We start from the raw sequence: 19,934 nt of genomic DNA, 5'->3' as shown, positions 1-19,934 counted from the left end.
ACAGGAGAAGGAAGGACAGACGAAGAAGGATTAGCTAAACACGATTAACTAACCTAGGAGGGCCATATATTAAACCCTAGCTTGGCAGACGGCTTCATTTTAGCTTCTCCCACAGAACGGAACTTATCCGTTCCGTCGTTCCACGAAGGTCTCACATCTCTGTATATGATGTGATATGGTAGCTTCACTCGGACAATAAGGGCAAGCCTCCCGATCTCGTCTCTGATCTCGGTCGTCTCCGATCCCGATCTCGAAGGTCGTCTCGTTAAGGCTTCGTCGGTAAAACCGCCAAATCCTAGACCGCCAATCGAAATCGCCAGCCTCGTTATCCAAGCGGATCTTTTGGTCTACATAACCGTGGAGCGGGAGGGTGTCTTCGGTATTAAATGAATGCTTCAAATCGTCCGCTTGGAAGGAGGTTTCACCCTTACCCTTTTGGAATCTCTCAAAGAACGTGTGTCGCGTAAAACGTAGACGCCTAACAGCTCCGGGTGTGTACGGCGACGCGTCGATAAGCCGGGGGTAAAAGATGCCGGGCTGGTGAGGAGCCAGCGCCGCGCGTGCCACGGAGTGATGGGCCACAGAGGCTTGTAAGGGCTGGTTCAATTGCCACGTAACAAGGTGGCTTTGAGCAGTTCTGAGTCGAACGTCATTAAATCCCGTAGTCTGACGGGCAGTGGGTTAAAGAGCGCTGCTCCATCAGTATCGCCCATGAGGATTCCCTGTCCGAAGGCGTCTAGCACCGCCCTTACGATGGGCTGGGAAATCGATCTTATTGAGATATTCTGTGATGGGGGTTTTCCTGCTGTCATAAGTGAATATCTCTGGTTTCAGTCAACCATACGGACAGTGTCATGGCGTGTCTTGACGGTATTGTTGTGCTAAACACGATTACCTAGCCTAGGATGTGATAAGCCTTGCGGGCGATCGCGAGGCAGATATCGCGCTTGATGGTCTCGAAAAGAGAGAGTGTCATTGGTTGTTGAAGAGAATAAGTATTTGAGCATGACTGCTAGGATGGCTGCGACGGTGAGCTAAATGGTTGTGTCTTGTGCTGAAAGGTCCTCTGGCGTCTCGTGCCTGTTTTGCTAGTATAGGATACTAAGATGGCCATTTCTGATTGGAAAGTTAGAGGGATGTGCCCTCAGTGAGGGGTGAAGCTACCATGTCATAGTTGTAGCCCTGGCTAGTCATCCGGGATATTCGGGATGGAGACGATTGATCCATCGTCGCTATTGATCCTGATCAATCCGAGATGCGTAGATTGGGTTTTGCTGCCATTTTCGGAATGGACCATGGTAGTTTTGGCAATACCAGGTCCCCATTTGGCCATAGGTAAACGGGTCGGCGGGAAGAGGGACGGGCGGAGGGCAGACAGCAGGCCATTGTACGAGGTATCTGGCTTTCCTGCGACGTTAGTTCCGAAAAGAGCTATTGGTATGTGTTTGCCCAGCTAATATAGGACGAGGTGGGACGCTGCGAATACGACCTTCGGCTGCTCACTGATGAAACGGAAAAAGTCCGAGACTTGATACCGTGGGAATTTTAGTACTCACAGTCAGTAGCGCTGTCACATCCATCCAATGGGATTGGATAGTTTCTCCTGGTCTAGGAAGCAATTTTGCCTTGGCTCTGTGCCGGCATAGAGCCGCGTGTTCAACTCCTCGAGCAATTCGCGCTCCGGGGACGGCTTAGAGATGGCATGGCCATGATCGCCCTCCGGGAGATGGCAAGCCGTGGCTAAGGAGGAATTTGTGGCTTCACGACGTCGAATTCGCGTTGCGTCGTAGTGGTGGGAAACGGTAGTCATAGAGGAATTGTTGCGGACAATATCACGAGCTGTTTGGTTATAGAAGTGTGCCGAAGTCAGAAACGATAAAAGTTGAAGGTGGGAGCAGAGTGGTGGGTGAACTGGAGCCATGGAAGATAGGTAAGCCGTGAGATAATTGTAAAAGAAACGTGGCTTATTATGTGCCCTAAACATACCCTAACACACCCACCAAGGCATATCGCCCTGGGAAAGCCATCTTAATGCTAGACACCGGAAGGAGGCAACTACGAGGCTTGTTTTGGTATAAGTTGGATAACAAAAAGAGGTTGCTCTTTACCCGTCGAGTACCCCTCCAAGTATTACCCCTCAAAGTTTTCGAAGTGGGGGCGGGGATGCGGGTAGGTACCTGGATACTTACTCATACCTGTTCTTCCCCATTGATTACGTCATAGGACTCGTCGAGTCCGCGTGCAGGGCACGTACCCTACGGATGTGCCATTGGCACCTAAGGTACCTAAATCAACCCCTCTGGCTTCGCGTCGAAGAGTATCCCGCGTCGCTCCGAAGAGAAAAACATCCCGGTGCTGAGACGCATTTCCCACGATCGCCGCTAACTCGAGGTGCGTCACCAGCACTAAGTCGTCGGCATTAACCGTGATCCTTTCTTGTAATCTTCATATATGTATAGGTATATAGGTATATATAGAAGGAGTTATGATGTTCCCTACAGTCCATAAATGCGTGATGCATCCCGAGAACCCAACTCGAGCAACAAAATTCCCTTGACGCCGCTCCCTTCGCCTCCCTTGATGCTTTGTTGAACCAGCTCTAATCAATCGATGCCCGTGTCCTCAGGCCCAGCCTCATGCGCTCACTCCCAGGCACCGGACCGAAAGACGAAATCTCCTCCCAAAAGAATACCCCTCGAAGCGCAGCGGTCACGTCGGCCGCGCAGTCGTGGCTCAATGCGTCTCGACGTGTTCTCGTATGGGTAGAGTTGTCGTCGCCGCCGCCACCGACGTCCCGGCGCAGGTCCCTTCCTTTTCCCCGTCCTTCTCGCAGCCGTTGCAAGTCTCGGCCTTGGCACCGGCGGAGAAGCCGGAGAAGGGGCAGGTGCCGGCGGCGGGGAGGCCCTCCTCGATGTCGTCGAGTATTCGCTTGCCGTGTAGGAAGCCCTCGGGCTCGATCCTCTGCTGCTCCATCTCGTCGGCGAACTCGTCGCCGTCGCGCACGTACCACTTGGCGAACAGGTCGTTCTGCACCCAGATGACCTTGCCGATCGCCTTGACCAGCGCGATCTTCTTGTCCATCCGCAGCCGCGGGTGCGACAGCAGCGCCTCCGTCAGCGTGTCCTGGATGAAGGCCAGGCACGCCCCGATGTGCACGTACTCCACGTGCAGGGGGTGCTCGCGTCCCCGTCCCGTGTGCATCATGCTAGACCGTCGCGGTTAGCCGGAGGAACGGCGCAGGACAGAGCGCACCAATGGGGGCTCTGGGAATAAAAAAAGGGATCGTGGCCACTCACCCGACTTTGTCGAGGTACTCCCAGAATTCGAGCGTGCTAGGATCGGAACACAGTTTGGCGAGGTATGCGCGCAGGAACATCTTGCGGTGCAGGATCTGCGGGCTGTTCTCGTTCAGGTTGTCGTCGACAGGGCCTTCATAGCTCGTACTCCGCGTCTCCAGCGCGCGGGCGGTGATGTCGTACTGCAGCAGCTTCTGGTAGACGATGTTTACGATGGCCGGGATCAGCTGCTTGATGTACTTGGAACCCGAAATGAGCGCCTCAATGTCGTCTAGTGGCGGTGTTAGCTAACCTATCCATTTGAGTGGGACAAGACTGCGTCCGTACTGGAACTAAAGTCGATAAAAGAATGCAGATATTGGATTCGTGTCTCGAGGTTGGTGTATAGCTCTTTGCGATCGATATGTTGTCTCGGACGAGAGGAGGGCCCCATGTTTTCCCGTCTCTTTATCAGTTGCCGTGCACGGATTCTGGGAGCGGAAGGATCTTGGATTCGATGCTCGCGACAGGCCAACTACAAAACCCGGTTTTCTTGGGCAGGGGTGCGTTCTACGATGCTGGAAGAGAGGCTGAGATGGGAAAGACGGCAACTACGATGGCCACCGATCCGAATTCCATATTCGCTTATATACCAGCCGGCGCGGTTAAGACGAAGACTCAGCCGGATGGTCTTGGAGCTGAGCGCCGGGACGCGCTGGGCGATGAAGTGATGATGGTCTGACCTTGCGTGGGGCCATCGAACCATGGCGTCGGGCCCGTTCGGTCTGGGCTGACTTACCGACCAACAAGCTAACTCGGCCCATTACGAAACGGGAATCGGGATGCCTCTCATTCGCAGGATCGCGCCGGGTCCTCCTGGGGAGCGAATTTCCTCGTCGCGGGCGTGACTGAAGTGAGCTGTTTTGTAAGGCGAGCAAGCAGCCCTCTGTCGATCACGGCGGTTGCAAAAACTCGCGACCTTTGCCCATCCATGCCCGCGGGTTGCGCGCGGACCATGTCGTCATGTCGTGAAATTAGGAAATAGGAGTGAGTCCACACTTCATACCTAAGTGCACGCGGCGATATGTAAGGCGTCAATACGGGAGAAAGAGTGGCATAAAGTGCTGCCCATCCCTGATTTCGTTCGAGGTTAGATTATATCGGGGCCTCCTTTTCTTTCCTTCTGCCTCTTTTCCCTTTTTTTTCAGCTGTGGGGGGGGGACCCCGCTAACTGCGCGCTACGCATATGCGCTAACCGATAGGACAGTGCCCTAACGGGTACTGCGGGTTCAGATTCGGAGCATTGACAATGTTGACAATGCACACCTACAATTTTAGCTGCGCAATACCGTAGGCGCCTAAATTTAGGATGCCGCCGCCATGGGCGACATTTGCACGAACCCCTTTATTTAGATGGGGTGTTTATTTCTCGCACAAAACTTAGAAATGAAATGTGATACATACAGAAATACTATGTGAGTAGTCGTCAGCACTTCCATGATATGTACGCCGTGGACCATCCCTGCAACGATACCGAGATGTTGTCAGATAATTGCAAACGGCGTACATGCGCACACGCATTTTGCGGGGCGTTGCCGGATCGTCTGCAAGTCTACCCTAGATGCAATATCTGCGGATAATTCGCGTGCCATCAGGAAAGACATCCCGCGACAGCATCTCGCCACTTTCTGTCTCATCCACGCAAAGCTTGTTTCTATTTTTGTGCGTTCTAACCTCATCATGGCAGCGCCTCCTACCCCTCCGCAGCGGGGACTAGGACGACGTCGAGGTTCAATCTAACGTACCTGGCTAACGGTCCTATGAGGAGGCGACTGTCGACCTCCCTGCCCCGTCTCTTCCTGCCTTCACCTGGCACGATGGAGGAGACTCCTTGACCGTTAACTTACCTACCCGAGCGGACACCTACACTATGTGGTATTGAGTTCGTCTACCTCTCCCTCCCTCCCTCGCAGAGTAGCATACGCGACGCGAAACCCCGATAGAGGCGAAAGGAACGACAGGGGGTATGAATTCAAGTACCTAACCCTAGCGCAGCGTATACGCTGACGACCATGCTGACGACCATGCTGATGATGGCGATTCTCGATACACAAGAGACTGGTTCCACCTCTCCCGCTAAACGAGCGTAAACGCGAGACACCTAAATGTCGCAAGCAAGAAACCCCTCGGCCCGCTAGCCCAGACGTGCAGCACGATAGAGGCGACAACAGCGGAGTCGTGCCCGCGTCCCGACGGGTGGTAGAGTGCGATGCCCTGGACGATGGCTTTGTAGCCCGCCCTCACCTTGTCCCCGAGCCACACCTCGTCTCCGAACTCGGTATCAATATAGCCCCACCACAATGTCACCACGGACCCTAGCTGTGGCGTGTATCTCAGCCTCAAGATCGAGCTTGACCCCGACCAGTAGCGCCGCGTCTTTGAGGCGCCCGGCGTCGTCGACGGGGCCCTTGAGGAGGTTACCTGGCCCGTTTGAGTTAGCCCCGACTGCTGCTGAACACGGCCGGCCGGCGAGAGTCGCCGGACACGGCGCGGGAGCTCACCGATGGGTCCATTGGCGTTGCCGGAGAGCCCTGGCATCGGCAGGCCATGCCTCGCGGTGCTGTCTCGGTCATCTCGGCCGGATAGGGGCTGGTCGCCCGTGGGAGCGGCGGTTGCTGCGCTTCGAGATGTCAACATAGAGCCTTCATCCTACAGACGGGCAACACCGACGGGGTAGACATGGTAGTGACTTGCTGTCCCGGTTCTTCGGCGATAGGACTCTCAAGGTCCTGATTCGGGTGGTGCGTGGGTGCGGAGTCCGCTCGGGATCGGAGGGACGACCACTTCAACTTTCTCCTCAGCGGAGGATTGGGCGACTCGGGCTCCCTTGGCAGATGAAACCGAACGAAGCCCCAGGATGACCTGCGCGGGGGAGGAGACGGTGGGCGTGGTTGCTGAGGGAAATCTGTTTCTTCAGTAGGCGGGGAATCACTATCTGCTCGAGGCCGCCTGAGAGCACGTAGGGATTTCTTTTCGGAGTCCAGGACGTGTGGGTCGGAGGGAAGGAGGAGGTCCATCGTGAGGGAGGGGTTCGAGGGACCCTTTATGAACCCCAGGAGCTCTCTCAGGTCGTTGGCTAAAAATGCTAAGAGCTCTCCGAGCGGGCGGTGAGCTACAGACCTGTCCTCTGCCGCTCAAGGTCTGGACCATGAATAAGCGTCACACGAATCTGCAAAGGGCATCTCGCATGTTCGTCAACATCATAAGATTTGATGGCCGGAGCGACGAACCCTCCGGCTCTCTTCTTCAACTAACGATGTCCAGACCCGATGCGTTTTTTGATGGTGGAGGATGCCGAGGGCGGCCATCAATCGTATGATTAGATGAAGCATTAAGTCTGGACAGTTACACCTCGTCACCGGAAATGCATGACAACTCACCTTCGAGACCAATCTATATAGACCTTACTCACCGGGAAGACCTCCGAGGTAGGGGGAAGTGCCTCGTACTAACATTCCCCCCGTGCCCTCAGCCTTTCACCTAGGGTACATGCTGGTTCCCCAAGTGCACGGATCCAACGCATGTTATTCCCTCAAGGACGGATTCGGGCGGTTGTGGATAACTGAATTTGAGCCGAGACAGGGAGCAGACTGGCTATTGGAGGATCCGTCGTACTTGGTCATGCAAGAGGCCAGCGTGCTACGCGCGGTACAGCTACTCGGCTATCCTCGAGCACAGGTAATATGAATCATCATAAGAGCACCATGTCCTGTTTCTCTCGTCTAGCGCGGTGCAACGCCCAGTTAGAGCAGAAACCATGACCCAGCCCCTCACATTTCTCGTCGCCTTCTCGGCTGTCGTAGGCGCGTCCGAGGCGATTCGACAAATTCAGTCGGACGCCAGGAGAAAGGAGCACAGAAGTCGGAAGAATAATCTTATACTAAGATGTCTCAAGTCTTGTCAATACAGCCATATCCTCGAGGGCAGGCGAGTAGTGCTCTCCGGAGACAAGGCACGCGTTTCTCGAACCTCGTTCTGTGGAAAATAATATAGCCAGGCCGACTGATGTCTCATGTAGCTCTACATCGATACTGGCACCGACTACGAACAAGTCTTCGGCCATCCGTTTGCCGGCTACTTCTTACCATATCCGGATACCAAGCACTCGGGGCTCGTTTCGACAATTTGCGAGGAGCCACCTATCATGAATTGGATCTACGTCGACCGAAGCACCTACGAGCTTAAGTTCGGCACTCGCCCGCAGGCCCAGGCGAACTGGCCGGGCCCGTTCGACTGCACTCGACAAGATCACAGACTAACGTTCAACGGCTGGGAAGGCTTCTTTGTTGTTCGGGAGGGCGACTTTTGGGCGTTATATTTCGATGTCGACCAGGACGGCCTCAAGGCCAAGGTGGGTGACGCGCGTCCGGTCCTCGAAGTGGAACTCTTGAGAGTAGAGATGCGGGTGAAGCCAGTCAAACAAGAGAAACAGCTGGAAAGCGGTGTGAATGCAGAGGCAAAATGCGGCAATGAAGAGCCGAGCGACGGCGTAAATGGTAATAGAATGAACAATATACAGATACAGAGGGGAACTGAGGGGCCAGGCCTAGATTCTCCTGATGTCGACTGAGACGGGAGCGAGTTGCGAATACAACCTTCCAAATCCAGCCGGTCACCTGGCGCATCTAAAAACCTGTTGAACCCCCCTTATGCCATAACCTCTGAGTATAGCTCATACGTAATCAACTCCCGTGATTCTGAAACGCCCTCCTTGATGCAGGCAATACACGTTCCCGAGCATCCTCTCGAGATTCCATACAGAGACGAATGATTCTAACGGCAAACTACAGACATACACAGGCACGTGAGGAAGTCATATTTTCGGTGAAGGCCAAGGATTTGCATCCCGATTCTGATGACCAGAGCAGATGTCCGCTGCCCGAGGGAATAGAAAAAAATGACAGCGTGCCTCGGCTACCTACGTGCCGCTGGCGCAGAAACGCACGCTCCATCGCAGTGCCGCGCGGTGCGAGGTAGGCAGGTAATATGCTGGGACGCGGGGACGCATTCGAGTCACGAGGGCCACCTCTCTCTCGCGGCATCTTGCATTCGAGTTGGCAGCCGCTGCTCGGGTCGCGGTGACAGGTCCCGCGACGGCGACGCGCGAATGCGGGGCGCGCTGCTTACTCTGCGCAGGGCAGTTGGCGCTCGGCCACCAGGGACAGCGGGTTCCGCGGCGATCAGTCTGTCCCCCGCCGCCGGAACTGGACGATCCCCTCTCGTAGAGAGACGGCCTCGTCGCGTCGCACATCGAGCGCCCGTTAGCTTGCGGCCCCCCCCGACGGCTGTAACGGACACGGCATATCGCCAGGACCAACTCCCCCCCCTCTCCCTAGGAGCTGATCGTCGGCGATCTACGCACGGCGTCGGCCGCGCCCGCTCAGGGACCTGGCTGTGTCAGCAGGCAGAAGAGAAGGAGACGTGGCTCCGCGATCTCGCCTCGAGGGCTGCATGCCAATTCGAGGTCCCGCGCGCAGGCCAGGCCGCCCGACGCCTAGCTGGTGGGGAGGGGGGGGGGGGGGGGGGGCTCACCTCGTTGCGCTGGCGCCGTCCGCCTCGAGAATGGCTGGGCGCACCGGCAGAGGAGGAAAGTTTAGCCCGTACCACCGGCAGGCTGGCCCGGGTGGCACTGCGCTGGGGAACGGTGTGCGCGGAGCAGGTGAGATCACGCAAGCAGCGCCGGCAGCTCGACGCTGCGCCCGCGATGCTTCGTTCGCGGGGGTCTCGCGCTGCCTCTGCAGGTGCTCTCCCGGCGCCGGCAACATCGCGGGCTGGCTAGTATCCGCGGGCCTCGCGTTTCTCGTCGGATGATTCCGACAGCTCGAGTCGAACACCGTGTCGCCGCCGCGGCTAGCAGCTGTCTGTGTTGACGTCGATCGCGCGCACAATGCACAGTTTGTTACCGAGGCCTCGAGTCACTTGTCGGTTCCCGCTAGACATGTGCGTTCGCGACCCGACGACTTCCGCCCCCAATATTTACACATTCGGAGAAGTCCAGAGGGCCTACAGCGGCGCGACGCGGGCCTGCGTTCGGTGATGTGCATCGGACACGTTGATCCTGCTCACGTCGGCGATCACACGTAGCAGACGCCTCCGAAGGCAGGCTTGCCGAAACAACATTGTGCTGGAAGGTGATTCGGGCGTTGTCCGAGCCGGTACTCCGCTGTGAGGTTATTCGGACCACAGTATGTAGTGGGTCTGGAAGCTATCTTGGTGGTTCACCCCTTGCCACGTGGTGGTGCCGGGAGCTGGTTCAGAAGCGCTGTGCACGATGTTGTGGCTGATTAGATGTCTCTAAATCAAGGGCAATCGGTGAAGAGTCGAAATCGACAATTGTGATCATGATACGATCTCGTTGTTGCTTCCATTTGCTCGGCGCGCTACCCCTGGCGTTATGGCCCCTTTCTCTCCCCTTTCCCCTTTCTCCTTTCCACCCCACCCACCCCCTTCGTTCGGCGATCATTCTCGCTAACTATGAGTAGGGGTATTCGGGGGGGTCTAGATCTCTACCTAACACCCCCTCTCCAGCCCCCTGGTTGCTGGCAAAATCCGGGGCATTGAGTTCCGAAGATATATCAATTATTCCGGCGGTAGAGAATCTCGACGCCTTGTCGATACGGGGTGTGATATTATCATTATTATTAGTCTAGAGGGTGAATTGCCGAGTTGAAGTCGGGCGTCGTGGCCAATAGGCCTCCTTGACATCACCCATGTTTACGTAGCTAAGGTGAATTGGCCGGGAGCACGCTGCATGTTGCCTTGAATCACGGTGCATCTAGCTAAAATTTTGTTTTTGTTTTTAGGTACTAGAACGGCATGGATACTCTCCGTGCTCGGGAAATTCATGACGCATCCCGTCTCTCGGTTCAGCATCCACGAGCAACAACCGTCCTATTCTCGTCGAGCAGCCTGTCGTGAGTGCAGGATTACGTCTCCGTGTGGCTTGGGTGAGACCATTAAGGCCCCAAAACTAGCTGGTCTAGACCCGGAAGTCTTCGACGAGAGTCTCACCCTTCTATCCTCCACCAATCCTTCCCACAGACAATCACCAGGCGCGTCAACTCGGCGCTGCGAGCAAAGGGAGAGGAGGCCAGACAGGCCTCCTCAGGGGGCGCCGCTCACGAGGAATGAACCCAAGACCTTCATGTAGCGCTCGCGGTCTTCGTAGTGGCCCATGTGGCTCGCTTTCTCGGACGTCACCCACTTGACCTTGGGGATCGTTCTGAACCAAGGCTCCATGCAGAGGTCGGTGGCCTCATCATAGCGACCGTTGAGGAGCAGCGTCTCCACCTCGATGTTGTGGGCGTTGTGGTACCCCTCCCAATCCTTGAAGGAGCCGATGATGACGAACTCGGATGGGCCTTGCCTGTTGGAACAAGTTAGCGAGCGAGCGAGTAAGTAACCCCGGCAGTCTAGCACCAAGCTTCGTCCTCCTTTCATTTCCCTCTTCTCTCTCTCTCTTTCTCTCTGTGTGTGTGTGTTTCTCTCCTCTTCTCACATTCTCGCTTATATGCCGGCAGGGTAGGGATGCGCCTCGTCCTACTTACAAGGTCAGGTACGCGGTGGGATCCTCCTTGAGGTTCTTGAACGCGCACTGCACGTCATCGGGCGGCGGGTCGAGGCGGCAGACGTGGCGCTTGTAGAAGACGGCGGCAGCCTCTTCGAACTCGTGGCTCTCGTAGTCGCCGCGGCTGTTGCAGTCCTCGATAGTCTTGCGGACGTCGGGCGGCAAGTCGGCGATCAGGGCCCCGAATCCCTCGACGAGGAGCGGGATGCTGGCGGGTCCGCTCGATATTACCAGCTTCCGGAGGCCGCGCGGTCGCCCGCTCGCGTACAGGCCGCCGAGCATGCCGCCCCAGCTCTGCCCGAACAGGTAGAAGCCGCTCTGGCGCAGGCCCAGGTGCTCGACGAGGTTGTCGAGCTCACGCATAAACAGGTCGAACGTCCAGAAGCCGGCGTCGGCCTTCTTCTCGCGCAGGTGGGTCGACCGGCCGCAGCCGATCTGGTCGTAGAACACGACCGGGATGCCGTGCTGCTCGTAGATGTCCGTCAGCGACTTGAGGTATTCGTGGCCAGCGCCGGGCCCACCGTGGAGCGTGACGAGGGCCGGCTTGCCCGATCCGAGGCTGCCGACGACCTTGTACCAAGTCTTGCAGGGCTTTCCGGCGCCGGGGGCGTCGAAGGGCACCTCGCCTTCCGAGACCGGGTATTCTGCCATCTTGGTTGTGCGCGTATGTACGTATGTATGTGTGTGCGTGCGTGCGTGCGTGTATTTTCGTCGTTCAATCTCTCTTGTTATTGCTCGAGATCAGCCGGCGGATCACTTGGCTGGTTCGGGTAATGTGCAGCGAGATTCCTACGATGCCGAGGGCACTTCGCCTGTGGGCACGCGATGGAGTGTCTGGCGGTGTGGTGGCAACGTGAAAGGGAAAGCAGCTCGGGAGAAGGTGACAGTGCGGGTTGGGATTGGACCAAGGGAAAGGGACCTCGACCGGCGGAATTAAGTGAGTAACACTCCTTTAAGTGACAGGTATTTCCGGGTCGACGAGTCTTCGACGCTGGTGTTGGTTGGCTGGCGAGCCGTGTGACATTTCTTTTCCCGGCCACCCATTCCCGTCCAATTAATGCCATCCCCTTGCTTGCGCCGAGTTACATCGTGTGCCGAATGCGACAGATGATTGCATAGGTATCTTTCACACCTGGGTCACGGTGCGGCGGCCAGCTTCCTGTGTAGATACGCATGACTACGGGCAAGGGAGGGAGAAGAAGGAAGAAGAGGGGAGAGGGAGAGGGAAGGGGGGGAGAAGGCGAAGGAGACAGAGAGAGGCACAAGAGGAGGGGGGGGAAGAGGAGGGGAGCGGAGGGGGAGGGGGAGGGGGAGGCATGACGGCGTTGCATAGGGAGGGTGACCATCCAATGAGCAACGGCTGCCGTCCGTATTCAGCCCAGATGCAATCCAAGGTCTCTGCGGTGGACCACCACCATGATGAACCACCACCACGATGATCTCGCCTTAGCGAGTCGTAGGTATTTGTGTTTTTGGTTTTTTTTCCCCCTGTCGCACGGCTACGCACGTCCACGACAATACCTACATGTCTGACAATTGCCGTCGACGCCCCCCACGGAACGAACCCATCGCTACCATCGTTCACCATCGCTACCATCGGACGCCAACCACACTAGGCTGCTGTCTCCCCCCCCGAAGCACGATGCAAGAATACTCACACATCGCTACTCGACGACGACTCGTCTCTGGGCAAAGGCGGGGGACACTAGACGCATGCAATCTTAAAATAGCTTGCTATGCCGGGAGTTGGTCCCGTTATTTGTGTAGCGGCGTCGACGATCCACACCCTCAGACCCTCAGATGGGCATGCCCTACCGCTCTGCTACCCCTCGACCGCTCGTTGATTCGCACGCCGCTCGTTTAGCCATTACGTATAGCCTCCAGCGTACCATACAATCCGACGCCGCTTCGGCAGCGTTCCGAGGGCCAGAGATCAATGGCACGCTATGGGTCCCGTGGCCGGCTATTTATAACGTAGCCACCCCAGTACCTGCAAGGAATATGGGATATCACATCCGCATTGTCGCACCTCGTCGAGCGAGCTCGTTATCTAGTGGTGTAACTCGCGACATCGTATAATAAATGCAAACAACCCAACGGGCGAGGTACGAGGCCGCGACGCGGGACATACGGCAAACGGCCGAGATGATCGTCGTTGCAGATGGCATATTATAGGTAGGTGATATCAATAATAGCAATACACGATAGACGGGCGTGCGCTTATCCTGCACCTAGGGACTGCGGGATGTGAGCTGGGACTCCTCACCAGCTTTCCACTCCTCGCCCACCCATCCCCCCCCCCCGGCCTCTTTCGCTATCTAGCCGTCGGTCCATCCGTACGCGCCTCACGAGGGCAAATGCGGCCGTTTGTACTTATATTGTCCAGGTCGGAGTGCCCTTTGGCGCGCCCAGTCATTCACGCTGTCCCATCGCACGCACGTCGTTACCGAGTTCGTCTCCAGCGACCTGCTCGGCATGTGTGTCTCCTCGTCCCACTCGGAGGTATAGAGTCCAATATTGGCATGGCACATCAGCGCCTGGCGGATCGTGTCGATGCAGTGCTCTGGTGACGAGAGGAATCGTTAGCTCGCCTATTCTTCCTCTTCCGGGACGTAAAGCCCGGCAAAGGAGTAAGGAGTAAGGGGTAAGGGGTCAAGGGGAGCAGGGTGGTGGGGTAAATACGCGAGTGCTCGACCGAGAAGCCTTCGATGTGCTTCTCGCCGGCCATGCTGGGCCCGTAGTAGTCCCAGCTCAACAGCCGACGGATGTTGTTGAGACAATGGAGGTGGTGGTATACGCCAATCACACCGACGTAGTCGTCACCGTTCCCCCCCGTGATCTGCACCCGGTTCGTCGTATTTTCCTTTAGGAGGCTCAGCTCGTCCTTCCGGATCCTGACATTGAGGGCTGGGCACAGTTTAGCGAGATGTTCGTGAGTACGGTCGTAAAGCGTGCCACTGACGATACAACAAATCATCCCACACCGCATCCAGCGCGTCAGATGGTTCCTGATGCCACGGGTACTGAGGCTGGAGCCACTCCGGCCGCACTTCGTACTTCACCACACCCCGAAGCAATGCTGGTTCTGGTAAGCAGCCAGACTAGAAATTGGACAGGGCCCGGGGGGGGGGGGCTTACACAGGTGCTCGTCGCCGACGACATCATCCTTCCATGGTGGGCATTTCGACGAGAGTCCGATCGTCTGTAGGGTCGCGATATATACCAAAAGTGACAATATTGCTAGAGAGATGGCATTGGTGCGCAACCACGATCTTTCCGAGCACGTGTGCCTGCTGCCTATCCCGCCCGGTTCGTTGTCGCCACATTCGCTCGGTGGTCCTAGCAGGCAGTCTTGACTACCCTCAGCGTGCTTTTCCATGGTGGCGGGCGAGGTTGGGAAAATCCGAGAGCAGAATAAATGGTTAGATGCGAGCCAGGGACGGATGAAGGTAGGCTATAAGATCATGGAACTGATAGATGTCTCCTCTGCGTTACGGTCGGCCATCCTTGGCGCCAGCCTTCTCTTGTATTCCTTTGGCTCAATTCCCCCCCTCTCTGCGGTGTAGAGGCGGAACCACGGTGATGAGTCTTATATCGAGGCCACACGAACTCCCTTGTAAGTGATCTAGGTTGGCACGGAAAAGTCATCACACCATAGCCGGGGAACACACCAATAGATCCCTGCACCAACCCCGGTCCCAGCCCAGGAACAGAGATCGCCAACTACCGTACGATAAGCTCACTGCGGCCTTTTATGTAGGCTGTACAGGGCCGTGTGCGAGCAACCTACCCATGGATGTACGTGCGCTCGTGTGGGGAGGGGAAAGCCGCCTTTTTTTCTTTTTCGGGTTTCGTTCCTCTCCCGGCGGATCGACGACCCCCTCCCAGCAGACAGAGAGTAACGACGGTAGTCTCGGCCGGGATTTCTCGACATTGCAATGTAACGGACATGTTACCTACAACGTGTCCAGTTTTTCTACCTGTTCCTGCTCGTGAGCTATGCCAGGGAATCGACGCACGGTGAGTCCGTACGCATAGTAAGCTCCTCTCATCGTGCTCTCAGGGTCCCGTTGAACTACGCCCTACGCCCAGGCCCGGTGTATGGATCTTCAAGCCCAAGACGCTAATATTAAACAACCGGTGTCGAGCTACACCCCTTCGGGCCACGATTCGGCATATACCGACGATGGTGTGCCATGCCATTGGTCTCTTAGACGGGCCGAACATTGCATCAGCTTCTCTGTAGGTATCATCGGAGGCGCTACGCTGGTCCCTGGAACGCAAGCAACTCGAAGGATTTGCGAAGCACAGAGGGGTGCGACATGTCACCGCTTGGTTGCGCCTAGCAGCCGAGCTATTGGCGGCATCGAATAGGCAAATGAAGCGATCCCGAGGCGGTCTCGTCCTTAGGCTGGCGGCATAAGACGAACCGCAACGTCCAGGCTTTCAATGGTGAAACCGGTTGTTGTTGAGATCACATGCGCCAATCTTTATGCAGTGCCACCGGTCGATCCCAGCGGTCATCGGGGTGGGAGAGGGGTAGAAAGAGGAGGGGGGGGAAGGCTATTCGTATACCTAGATTTATTGAGACAGCATGGGACGATCATCCGGGACTTGGTGTGGTACCTCCTCTAGGATAAAGGCACTCGGGCGCCCTGCTCTCCAGACCTTGCGAATCGTCACGAAGTTGCTCGACTACCTCGCACACCGACATTCGAAGCATCACAACAAGTCGCCCTCACTCCCTCTTGCCCTTCGCATCTTTATAAGATCACCATCACTTCCTTCCGAGACCATGCTTTTCGAGATTGTCATCGCGGCTTTCATGGGCCTTTCGGCTCTCGCTGCTCCCATTAGCTCAGGTATCCGGCCCTACACAGACCTACCAGGCCGAAACCCAGTTGAGACGTGCGGCTAAACAGTTCCAGACAAACGGGAGTCGACCAACATCGTCTTGCAGGACGTCCCAGTCGAAGAGAAGCGTGATACGAGCACCATCGTCTTGCAGGACGTCCCGGTCGAGGAGAAGCGAGATGCTGGCCTCATCGTCTTTCTCGATGTTCCCGTCCAACAAGAATAAGATGTGAACCTCTTCGTGGACGGCAATGTCCAGGCTACGTTAGGATATGACTAAGCCAACCACCCCCCCGGGGTGCGGTTGTTGTTGATTGTCTCATGGCAGTTGGGAGACCCGGGGCGATGGTATCGGAGGTTGGTCCCTGTTTTCGATAGGGCTGATACAGGTATGGGGAAAGAAAGGGGTATTATTACTGGTCAACGAAAGGATCGGGGTATATCTTGGTTCACATATCGGTATGTGAGGCTCGGTCGAAAAATAGAGAAAAATCATGGATCACGCACATCCTCACAAACGCAGATACTATTGCTGTTTCGGTCGTATTTCATACTATCACGAGTATTGATCCCCACTGCGACAACTCGGGTATTATAGTACAGAATGGCCAACCCGATCCCCAATCCTTTTTAACGCCACTGTCCGTTCCTTGTTGCTACCAGCCCTTCATATACGCCTCTGTCCCGATCGGTTCGTGGGGTTTGGACTCGTGACTTCGTGTCGAAGTAGTCACCGTATTGTCTGTGGTGATCTTGATGTAGTTGCTCCGATCCCTGTTCCTCGAGGAGTTACCTGCCGACATATCAACATCTGCGTCCTTACGCACGCCCTTGTTCAGTTTGGATAAAGCGTACGGGGACGGGAAGCCGGTTTTGTCGGCCGCAAAGAGGCCGCTGCGCAACGAGCGGAGGAACGGCCAGAGATACGCGGCGCAAGCGGCGGATATGCTCGCGAATTGGACGAATTGCGCGCTAAGATAATACGGAAAGGACCGCAACGTGAAATTGTCTTCGAAGAGGCGGGGGATGTAGGTCATCTGGAAGGCCGTGGCTATGATAGCCCTTCGTACCGGTATTAGAATCGCCGGAGCGACAGAGAGGGGGGGGGATAGGGGGGACTTGTGATACGAACAATATTCTTACGGAGAAGAAACTCAAGACGACGACTCGCGCCCTGAAGTCTATGTTCAGGGGTAATATCACGGCCACCGGGAGCAGTATTAGCGCGATGTCTGTTATGATGTTCGAAATAGTAACATAATATAAAAATGCGTGCTGATCAGTTGTTGGTTAGCATCCGCTGCTCCCTCCCTCTTGTGGCATGGCCAGCTAGCTCTCTCTCACCTTGTCGAGGCACTGGAGGTCCCCCCCCTCCCACGGCCCGCTAGCACCACACTGGAAAGCAGTTCCGACAAAAGCCACCACGGTCCATGCTATAGACACGGAGGCGAAGATGGAGGTGAGGCGGCGGTGTTCTGTGTCTAGCGACAGTGCCGTGAAGCCGGCGCAGACCGAGAGCTTCGCAAGCCCGAGGGTAAGGATAAAGAGGAGCTCCCCGACGTATTGGACCTGATATCCAAAATTAGCCTCCGTAAGCGAGTGTGTGTGCCGCTGCGCATCGCATCGAAGCTTGGCCGAGCATACCTTCAAGCCTGCTGTCAGCTCCGCGCCCGAGATGTCCCCCGAATCCTTGCCAAAAATCGTTCCCGCCGGGACGAGGAACGTCACCGATTCACCGACACCAGAGAGCTATTATACGCCTGCATGTTAACCCCACCGGCTACCAGGTTATATAACTATACATAGCGGGGAGAGGCGAAGAAGGGAGGCAAGCTTCACGCACGAATGCAGACGTGATAAACACCTCTTCCCATCCGAACCGTTGGTTCGTCCTCAGGAAGAACTTGGTCAGGAACCGAAAGCAGAGCATGAGCGCCGTCAACGCGAGCAAGAGCCAGGTGATCATCTGTAGGATGGGGTTCAGGTTCGAGTCCGTGACAACGATCCCCGTCGGCAGCGGGGAAGCGGCCTCGGCCGAGGCGCGACGGAGCGCAGACAGCATCGTGAGAGGCGCCGACGAGTCCACGTCGAGGCCGTGAGAAGCACTGGATCCTAAGATCGATTTTAGACGAGCGACGGCGGGTCAGACATCGGTGGCAAGGCACAGAGAGCGGCGGCGGCAGGGTTTTCTCGCAAACGAAGCGTATTAAAGGTTTTGCGCCATGCGATCACGATGTGCAATTTTAGAGCCCCCTCAAGTGCCGAGATGGAGTAGAGAGAGAGGGGCCTTGATTCGTGCGCGTGCCCGTGCGCAAGTCCGGGGGATAAATATGTAGATGTAGGTGGGAAGAGGACGGGAGGGCGCACGCCATCCGGCCAACCGATGTCTCGTACGGCGCTTACACAGATTCAAGTGAGATCTTCCCCATGGGTCTCTCTCTCTCTCTCTCTCAGCAGCGGACCCGATAGCTTATTTGAGGAGGCCGCGTCCACATCCATACCTGCGTACATTCATGCTGTCTCGGATCGACATGAGTCAAGCCGGAATACCTGTTGGGTGCATCGAAACCACACGTTACAGGATGCCTATGGTAAATAAGATCGCATCCTAATGGCAGGGATTGGATAAGAGTAGGTACCATAGCCTCCGGGGCCTCATAAATGGCAGACCATTCTTCCCAGGGGGAATAGCTTCTTATCTCTGCCGTCCAGTCGCGTCTCTGCCATGCCTGCTCGTCGCATGGTATCCGGATCCCACCGTCCTGATGTCAGCAGGATTCGGTATTTCATGAGGATCTTCCTATATTTTCACTCCTTTTAAGTGCCTCCAGCTCCTGCTACACGTTTTCATCTATTCCCAGCCACCACGCTTGGAATTTGCATAGCATAGCACAGCTACTCTCCGTGTTATTCATTGGGTAGGTATAAGGGCTCTGCTATTCTTGCCTTCCGGCCGCTATCCCCGACTTCCCCCCCTCTCTCTTCTCCCCTTATCCAGGAGGGGAAAGGCGAGGGACAGCGGGATCTCGGGAGCTTCCACCTCGACAGGACGGGAACTAAGTTGCCATGAAAGTGTATGTGGAACTACGTAAAAGGCTAGCGGGGATGGGGGAATGGATGGATACTACGTAGCATGGCGGCATAACAGGGGCAGTACCAGGTGTATTAGCAGCTCACCCTGCCGCTTGGCGCTGCGATATTTCCAAGGACCAACTCCTCTGTACGCCAAAAGCCTCGCTCGCCAGGGGCGCTCGCTAACGGGTGTGACCATGCAGTTGTTGCACGACCGCGGCAAAGAGGTGGCCCAACCTGGACAGCACCAAGCCGAGCTTTGAAACCTCCAATAGGCGGCAATACGTCTCTTATGGCGAGTCCTCCACGGGAAAAAGGCCCCCTCGACTCGAGCAACCTGGTGATCAAATCTCGCTTACCCAGTCCCCTCCTTCCCCCCTCCCCACACGACACACGACACCGAATGAGAGAGACGTCGCGAACTGGCCGGACGCAGGAGTCTGTCTAGGTCTACCCACGTTACGGCCTTTCAGCACAGAGCCTATAGGCCTATCAGGCCGCCTTCGCGACTCGAGTTGGTGTGTCGACGAGCGGATGGGGTTGCTGTTGTCACGCAATAATACCTGGAACTTCCTGGGAGTGTCATCTGCTCTGTACGATGTCGTGGGCATGTGGGTACAATTGGCTCAATCGGAAGACACCTGCGCCGCGAGTATCAACCTAACGGATCCTTCTCCAGGTCCGGAAGGGCAGAAAGCAGGGTTGCGCGAGGCACGTACATACAATATATGTGCATAAGGAGGGAGAAGTACGTGTAGGTGGTGTGGGTTAAAAGAGAAACCCAAAAAAAAAACCAAGTGCCTACTTCGCGACAGGAATTTCGCCCTGGGTGTGTCTGTCTCTCCGTCCCTCCGAGACAGGCGTAGCGCGGCGGGGATTCCCAGTTCTGGTGTTGATCGCCAAGGCGGTCCGACTCTTCCAAGATCATGGGTTGGCGCGGCGGTCTACGATATGGTGCTAAAAAGGCTTGAAGGGTGGACTAACAGAGGCTTGCTCGAAATATTCCAGGTACTTTTACGTAGAGGCTAGCTAGTATCTTATAAATACGACCCTGACAAAGCCGGGAGCATCGGGGATCCTCGGCTGGGGCGACCGCGATGCCCGAT

General features: G+C 56.2%; 8 protein-coding genes across 8 annotated transcripts; 3 read left to right on the top strand and 5 right to left on the bottom strand.

Moving 5' to 3' along the window:
* Positions 1 to 2,342: 2,342 nt before the first annotated feature.
* Positions 2,343 to 4,441, bottom strand: GGS23DRAFT_577103 (Protoglobin-domain-containing protein). The gene is made up of 3 exons (XM_051516900.1): positions 3,624 to 4,441; positions 3,297 to 3,567; positions 2,343 to 3,205 (listed from the first exon to the last, which is right to left on the bottom strand). Exons 1-3 carry the CDS (start codon positions 3,727 to 3,729, stop codon positions 2,734 to 2,736), a joined length of 849 nt encoding a protein of 282 aa, XP_051369831.1. The 5' UTR covers positions 3,730 to 4,441; the 3' UTR covers positions 2,343 to 2,733.
* An 802-nt stretch (positions 4,442 to 5,243) lies between these two features.
* GGS23DRAFT_152694 (uncharacterized protein) lies at positions 5,244 to 6,194 on the bottom strand. Its single transcript, XM_051511374.1, has one exon. It carries the CDS (start codon positions 5,970 to 5,972, stop codon positions 5,412 to 5,414), a length of 561 nt encoding a protein of 186 aa, XP_051369830.1. The 5' UTR covers positions 5,973 to 6,194; the 3' UTR covers positions 5,244 to 5,411.
* A 632-nt stretch (positions 6,195 to 6,826) lies between these two features.
* GGS23DRAFT_153341 (uncharacterized protein) lies at positions 6,827 to 8,035 on the top strand. Its single transcript, XM_051511376.1, has 2 exons — positions 6,827 to 7,287; positions 7,354 to 8,035. Exons 1-2 carry the CDS (start codon positions 7,093 to 7,095, stop codon positions 7,903 to 7,905), a joined length of 747 nt encoding a protein of 248 aa, XP_051369829.1. The 5' UTR covers positions 6,827 to 7,092; the 3' UTR covers positions 7,906 to 8,035.
* A 1,741-nt stretch (positions 8,036 to 9,776) lies between these two features.
* GGS23DRAFT_152707 (proline-specific peptidase) lies at positions 9,777 to 11,916 on the bottom strand. Its single transcript, XM_051511375.1, has 3 exons — positions 11,828 to 11,916; positions 10,883 to 11,626; positions 9,777 to 10,701 (listed from the first exon to the last, which is right to left on the bottom strand). The coding sequence occupies exons 2-3, from the start codon at positions 11,551 to 11,553 to the stop codon at positions 10,440 to 10,442; spliced, it is 933 nt and encodes a 310-aa protein (XP_051369828.1). The 5' UTR covers positions 11,554 to 11,626; positions 11,828 to 11,916; the 3' UTR covers positions 9,777 to 10,439.
* A 1,331-nt stretch (positions 11,917 to 13,247) lies between these two features.
* On the bottom strand, positions 13,248 to 14,281 carry GGS23DRAFT_606346 (uncharacterized protein; the record flags this gene model as incomplete). Its single annotated transcript, XM_051519897.1, has 4 exons — positions 13,248 to 13,465; positions 13,585 to 13,809; positions 13,865 to 13,981; positions 14,041 to 14,281. 4 exons carry the CDS (start codon positions 14,279 to 14,281, stop codon positions 13,248 to 13,250), a joined length of 801 nt encoding a protein of 266 aa, XP_051369827.1.
* A 1,416-nt stretch (positions 14,282 to 15,697) lies between these two features.
* Positions 15,698 to 15,982, top strand: GGS23DRAFT_598644 (uncharacterized protein; the record flags this gene model as incomplete). Its single annotated transcript, XM_051518814.1, has 2 exons — positions 15,698 to 15,764; positions 15,831 to 15,982. 2 exons carry the CDS (start codon positions 15,698 to 15,700, stop codon positions 15,980 to 15,982), a joined length of 219 nt encoding a protein of 72 aa, XP_051369826.1.
* A 430-nt stretch (positions 15,983 to 16,412) lies between these two features.
* Positions 16,413 to 17,818, bottom strand: GGS23DRAFT_598643 (uncharacterized protein; the record flags this gene model as incomplete). Its single annotated transcript, XM_051518813.1, has 5 exons — positions 16,413 to 16,818; positions 16,889 to 17,031; positions 17,101 to 17,325; positions 17,401 to 17,505; positions 17,600 to 17,818. The coding sequence occupies 5 exons, from the start codon at positions 17,816 to 17,818 to the stop codon at positions 16,413 to 16,415; spliced, it is 1,098 nt and encodes a 365-aa protein (XP_051369825.1).
* A 794-nt stretch (positions 17,819 to 18,612) lies between these two features.
* Positions 18,613 to 19,712, top strand: GGS23DRAFT_152675 (uncharacterized protein). The gene is made up of 2 exons (XM_051511373.1): positions 18,613 to 18,976; positions 19,032 to 19,712. The coding sequence occupies exons 1-2, from the start codon at positions 18,870 to 18,872 to the stop codon at positions 19,564 to 19,566; spliced, it is 642 nt and encodes a 213-aa protein (XP_051369824.1). The 5' UTR covers positions 18,613 to 18,869; the 3' UTR covers positions 19,567 to 19,712.
* Positions 19,713 to 19,934: the final 222 nt, after the last annotated feature.

This window comes from Durotheca rogersii, assembly GCF_024521655.1.
Source record: "Durotheca rogersii strain YMJ 92031201 chromosome Unknown GGS23scaffold_19, whole genome shotgun sequence".
Lineage (NCBI taxonomy): Eukaryota > Fungi > Ascomycota > Sordariomycetes > Xylariales > Xylariaceae > Durotheca > Durotheca rogersii.
This window is presented reverse-complemented; position numbering and strand designations above follow the sequence as displayed.

Bases quoted from the DNA above. Each gene is read 5' to 3' on its own strand.
- GGS23DRAFT_153341 (XM_051511376.1), top strand. From the start codon at position 7,093: ATGACCCAGCCCCTCACATTTCTCGTCGCCTTCTCGGCTGTCGTAGGC. The intron at 7,288-7,353 runs GCACGCGTTTCT...TGTCTCATGTAG, and splicing joins TAGTGCTCTCCGGAGACAAG to CTCTACATCGATACTGGCAC.
- GGS23DRAFT_577103 (XM_051516900.1), bottom strand. From the start codon at position 3,729: ATGGGGCCCTCCTCTCGTCCGAGACAACATATCGATCGCAAAGAGCTA. The intron at 3,568-3,623 runs GTACGGACGCAG...CACCGCCACTAG, and splicing joins TTTTATCGACTTTAGTTCCA to ACGACATTGAGGCGCTCATT. The intron at 3,206-3,296 runs GTGAGTGGCCAC...GCGACGGTCTAG, and splicing joins GAGTACCTCGACAAAGTCGG to CATGATGCACACGGGACGGG.
- GGS23DRAFT_152707 (XM_051511375.1), bottom strand. From the start codon at position 11,553: ATGGCAGAATACCCGGTCTCGGAAGGCGAGGTGCCCTTCGACGCCCCC. The intron at 10,702-10,882 runs GTAAGTAGGACG...TTGTTCCAACAG, and splicing joins CCCACCGCGTACCTGACCTT to GCAAGGCCCATCCGAGTTCG.
- GGS23DRAFT_152675 (XM_051511373.1), top strand. From the start codon at position 18,870: ATGGATGGATACTACGTAGCATGGCGGCATAACAGGGGCAGTACCAGG. The intron at 18,977-19,031 runs GTACGCCAAAAG...GTGACCATGCAG, and splicing joins TTCCAAGGACCAACTCCTCT to TTGTTGCACGACCGCGGCAA.
- GGS23DRAFT_152694 (XM_051511374.1), bottom strand. From the start codon at position 5,972: ATGTTGACATCTCGAAGCGCAGCAACCGCCGCTCCCACGGGCGACCAG.